The 4,877-nt window shown below is 33.9% G+C and overlaps 3 protein-coding genes across 3 annotated transcripts; 1 reads left to right on the forward strand and 2 right to left on the reverse strand.

Moving 5' to 3' along the window:
- Positions 1 to 866: 866 nt before the first annotated feature.
- On the reverse strand, positions 867 to 1,739 carry Tsp_12579 (conserved hypothetical protein). Its single transcript, XM_003366123.1, has 2 exons — positions 1,676 to 1,739; positions 867 to 1,123 (listed from the first exon to the last, which is right to left on the reverse strand). The coding sequence occupies exons 1-2, from the start codon at positions 1,737 to 1,739 to the stop codon at positions 867 to 869; spliced, it is 321 nt and encodes a 106-aa protein (XP_003366171.1).
- A 745-nt stretch (positions 1,740 to 2,484) lies between these two features.
- Tsp_12580 (conserved hypothetical protein) lies at positions 2,485 to 3,876 on the reverse strand. Its single transcript, XM_003366124.1, has 4 exons — positions 3,754 to 3,876; positions 3,586 to 3,730; positions 2,817 to 2,996; positions 2,485 to 2,597 (listed from the first exon to the last, which is right to left on the reverse strand). The coding sequence occupies exons 1-4, from the start codon at positions 3,874 to 3,876 to the stop codon at positions 2,485 to 2,487; spliced, it is 561 nt and encodes a 186-aa protein (XP_003366172.1).
- Positions 3,877 to 4,730: 854 nt separating this feature from the next.
- Tsp_12581 (myosin-2) lies at positions 4,731 to 4,860 on the forward strand (the record flags this gene model as incomplete). The annotated part of the gene is made up of 1 exon (XM_003366125.1): positions 4,731 to 4,860. A coding segment is annotated over exon 1 (130 nt), but the record flags the coding sequence as incomplete, so codon positions are not given.
- Positions 4,861 to 4,877: the final 17 nt, after the last annotated feature.

Here is a 4,877-nt window from a genome sequence, read left to right on the forward strand (position 1 = left end):
GTTGTTTTGAAAGTTAAGCGATTAGGCCTAATTTGACGGACGATCTAGCAGGAATACATTTGATTGAACACATCGCAAAGCAACGAATTAAACTAAAGTTCCACTGCCAGTGACGCAATTGTAAATTATCTTGAAAAAGATGCAAATTGGACAACAAACAACAGCGCAAAAATAGCAAAATTTCATAGTTGAAAGAGAAAAAACCTCAATCCATCGGTACAAGCGGAATTTTACAGAATGAGGATGCGAACTGAGATGAGAAGAAAAATATTCCCCCCCTCCCTCCCCCCAAGTGAACAAAATGTCAGCTAAAGAAAAGCTGATTGATTGTTCAGCTGCAAATAGTACATCCGGTGCAGCAGCAGACTTCCCAACAGGATACTTTCAACGAATTCCAGCCTCTACGAAGATTTCGAAAAAAAAAGACCATCCAAGAAAAGAATGCAGAAATATTTTTACAAACTGCTTGTCAACAAACATCTCAGCATGGAATGGAAAAACGTCAGTGAAGACGTAAGCAACCGTAAGTGAATAAAAATAAAATCATAAAACTTGAAAATACTCACGAACATGAAAAAAACCTTTTCGTAGAATTTTATTTGTATTATTTTATTTTCATTTAAATTTCTATCATTTTATTCATAATTTGATCTGACTTCCAAACAACAAAACTCAATTCATTAATTAATTAATAGAAAATAAAAAGGTGTTTTTTTATTTTAAATGAAGAAATACGCATGCATATAGATTATTTATTCTTATTATTAAATAAACAGCTGTTGTTGTCATTATAGTTTTTGTTAATTTTTGACTTTGTAATTAAAAAGTCGTAAAGGTATATTTTTTTCTCCGATTACAAATCAACGTCAAATGAATAAATGAGCACAAAGTGAAACAGACAGGCGCCTGTTGATTGAACGTTTAGCAGCCAAGAGAAGACGCTTCACCAGCTGCTCATAGAATATATTATGCTGAGCTAATGGGAAAAATCGGCCTGCATGTCGTCGTTTGCTTGCCAATTCAAACAATGCAAATCCAAGCCGACGAAAGAATATGTATGATGCGTTCAAATTGCTTTCCAATAAGCGATCAAGCAAGCAGGCAAGCTTGTTGGAATATTTTTCTTCAACAACAACAACACGAACAATATGAACAATAGCATAAACATAATAAAATCAAACGAGACTTTTGCAATTTGCTTATTTTTCATTTCATAACATAAGCCCTCAAGAATAAGTAAGTCACAAACATCTGACACAAATCTCCTGAAACCGAGAGCATTTTATAACGTAAAGCTTCAAAAAGAGCTAAAAGAAGATAAAATGCTGTTCACTGATGATCAAATAGAACAAGCTTTTTGGAAAAATTAAAAAATAAAATTATACACATTTTGCAGACAGATCGATCACCACCAATATGCGGATATCATTAACACACCACAGAAACGGTAAATTGAAACGGTGTTCAAATAGTTTGCTAGTCAGAGTTCAATTCTGATAGCAGCATACTATTATCATCATTATTATTAGTATTTAATGAACAACAAAAAAATGCTGAATGATGATGAATGAACAAATAAATTAGTTATTTGAAAAGTTCTCTTCATCATATGTATATTCATTAATTTTTCAAAAATATCCTCAACAACAACAACAACAATCGATCAGCCAAACACGCAAACACGCAACAGGTTCGCTTGGCGTTGATGAAAGACAAAAAAGAGGAAAAAGTAGAAGCATTTCTAAAAATTAATTCATTCAAATGGATGAAATTTCAAACACGCGCGCAAAAATGTTAGAAAACGGTAATTTCGAAAAAGCTTCAAACTTGTTGACGTGAATGTAACTCGACCGCCTGTTTACTTACAACTAACTCCCTCCAATTTACACACACGACCAACATTCTTGCACATCAATCATTCAATTTCATGATTCAAATGCCCCAACTTATCAAGAAAATTAATATAAGAAATTATTGAAATATTCAAATCAATAACACAAACATAATTTTAAACAAAAATTTTCATAAATTTATACACATGCTTTTCAAACACCGATTGTTCTTTTTCCTTTTTACGAATTCACATCTCACACGATCCTATATATTCATTCATTCATTGCTTCAAATCAAGTGTTCCTCGTTGTTAATTTTTTTTTGCTGTATTCTTCCTCATCTATTCGCTTTATTATGAATATCATCATCAAATCATTGTTGGCGTCAGCGCTAGACAACAAAATTAAGCCATTAAAATATGAAATTTGAAAAAAGTTTCATTCAAAAACAATCGACTCTAAATATCGCTGAAAAGATGTAACAGAATAAGAAAATCTATTGTTTTAATAGTTATAAAATAATCTTCAATAAAATTGAAGCACAACGAGAAAAAATTGATTTCCCTCTTTTTCTGTTCAATTTATAAGTGTAAATTTTATAAAGTAAAAATACATGTGCGTGCAAGAAGTAAGTAATTGTGGGTGTGGGTATTTATTTGTTTGTGCTTGGCTGTGCCGTAGCGTGATGAGTTAGTGTCATTTTTACATCTGCTATTGACATCAGTATTTTCACATCAAATGCAAATCTCGCTAAAAGTAAAACATCTGAAAGTGCATTTTTATTATCATTTGTTGCACATAATAAATCACAATGATCATGATAAAAATTTTCATTATTACAAAATAATAACTTTCCCAATAAGCTGTTTCTTTTTTTCTTCACTTTGGCATTTGCAAAGTATTACTTTTTTTACATTAAAATGAGGAGAGAGAATCTATTGAAGCAATGAAGCTAAGCAGAACGAGCAAAAAAAAAAGCTAAACTATTATTGCACGTTGCTAAGTTTTGTTTTTGAAGATTCCACAAGCCGCGACGACTGCTTTGGCTCATCGAAAAGCCATATGCTGGTACACGATTACTAACTAGCACTGCTGTTGCTGCTGCTACTACTACGACTACTACTGATGCTACTACTGCTACTACTACAGCTACTACTACTGCTTCTGCATAATTATAATTTTAAACTATTATTTCTTAGTTTCGGGATATTTAGTTTATTTATTTATTTATTTATTTATTTATCAGTTGCTTCAACAAACTCTCAGGAATGTCGTTCACTATAGACACGTCAATTCGACAAATCAACAACGCCTTGCTTTTCGTTTCAATTTAGTTGAAAACTAATTAATGTTCGCAACTGATCAGTTAGCAAAAATTAGCTGCTGAAATTTTCAAAAAACAAGAAAACAGCATATTTCTTCTACGTTCAATAGTACAGTTTCATTAAATTAAAAATAAGAGAAAATAAAATAACGAACAATGAATGCACCTTTTCAATTTATAATAAAATAATTTCAATACAAACGACGTTTGACAAATAAATGCACATGGATTCCCCACCAATATTAGCATTATTATTATTATTATTATTATATAAATTGTTGTTTATTTTCAGTTTATAAATTTTTTCTCTTGTTTATGATGTTCATGAAACGAAACATGATCTGAAATGCATTAATTACTACTGTGTAGAAAGAAATTGCTTTATCAGAGTTGAGAATTCGGCCATTGTGGAAAAGTGATTTTTTTCACTAGTTTTAATAAATAATGTTGTCATAAGTTGACTAGCTGACCATAAGTTGTAATGGAGCAGAATCAGCTGCGCAAATGGTGCATAAATGTTGTTGTGAGTATTTGTTGCTCTGTTGCTACTACTACTACTACCACTGGAGCCCCACTGTTGTTGTCGTTTATGCTAACCTCGAGGCTAGCCAGCCAGCCAGCCACCAAGCCAGCTAGCTGCTTTTTCTCTTTCTTTTGGCGTAGGCTTGGCGACAGCCGACTAGTGCTATAATATTCTGCTGGCAGTATAAATAGCCGCATAGCGGACGTGCGTAAGCTGCAAGCATAGCTGGCATACTGCGAGCGTCACCTTTTCTTTCAGTTGAAGTTTCTCCTAGATATTAACTACACGCATATATATATATACATATATATATATATATATATTCTCATACACACCCACAAACAGACATTCACACGCACACACATTCATACATACACATTACACACACGCGTGCATACATATATATATATATATATATATTTATATTTATATATATATACAAATTGCAGCTGACTCTTTTCACTATTGTTGTGGCATTCTTGCGTGCATTGACGAACGAACGCTCTTTCCGCTTCGTCATTGCTTCTCTCTATCAAGCTTCTAACTGGCCAATCAGTTGATCGGTCGGTTAACAGCAACAAGCAAGCACAGCTACTAGTAATTCTTACTCTTTCGCTTTTTCCTTTGCTCCGTTCAGCTCGAGCAAAAGCAAACCTCTATCACACTCAATTGCACACTACGAACTACACATCCAGTTGCAGCCGGTTGTTGCGGTGTCAGTCTTTTCCCAATCAGCCGTTGCGTCTGGTCAGTAAATGTGGTGGTGGTGGTGGTGTAGTTCTTCAATTCTAACTAACTAACTAACCAACCGACTAGCTTGCTTATACTACTTTGCTAGTTTTATTCAATCTTCACTTTATATTCTGTGTTCATGAATGTCTGTTGCTTTGATTTCCTCCTCTTCTCTTTTATCCATCTATCTGTTTGTCTGTTTTCATAGTATATTATAACCATTCATATCATCTCATCTTCGATTGTATTGCCGCTTTCAATAAGGAAAACTGTCGCTGTCAGTCGAATTCAGTCAATTTTCACTTATTCTAGCTCAGCAATGTCGTACGTGAATCCCGAAGACGATCCCGGATGGCAGTATTTGCGCCAAAAGGCCGAACAAGCTTTACAAGACCAGATGAAAGCTTACGACAGCAAAAAGACTGCTGGAATACCGGATGCGACCGAAGGTTTCATCGCGGCCGAG

This window comes from Trichinella spiralis, assembly GCF_000181795.1.
Source record: "Trichinella spiralis strain ISS 195 chromosome Unknown Scfld6516, whole genome shotgun sequence".
NCBI classification, from domain to species: Eukaryota; Metazoa; Nematoda; class Enoplea; order Trichinellida; family Trichinellidae; genus Trichinella; species Trichinella spiralis.

What these genes read in the sequence shown, in the direction of transcription:
- Tsp_12579 (XM_003366123.1), bottom strand. Translation starts at nt 1,739, where the DNA reads ATGCTTCTACTTTTTCCTCTTTTTTGTCTTTCATCAACGCCAAGCGAA. An exon ending in CGAACCTGTTGCGTGTTTGC is followed by an intron (nt 1,124 to 1,675) that starts GTGTTTGGCTGA and finishes TTGTTGTTGAAG; the next exon opens with AAAAATATTCCAACAAGCTT.
- Tsp_12580 (XM_003366124.1), bottom strand. Translation starts at nt 3,876, where the DNA reads ATGCGGCTATTTATACTGCCAGCAGAATATTATAGCACTAGTCGGCTG. An exon ending in AACATTATTTATTAAAACTA is followed by an intron (nt 2,997 to 3,585) that starts GTGAAAAAAATC and finishes ATAATTATGCAG; the next exon opens with AAGCAGTAGTAGTAGCTGTA. An exon ending in CTTAGCAACGTGCAATAATA is followed by an intron (nt 2,598 to 2,816) that starts GTTTAGCTTTTT and finishes ATGCACTTTCAG; the next exon opens with ATGTTTTACTTTTAGCGAGA.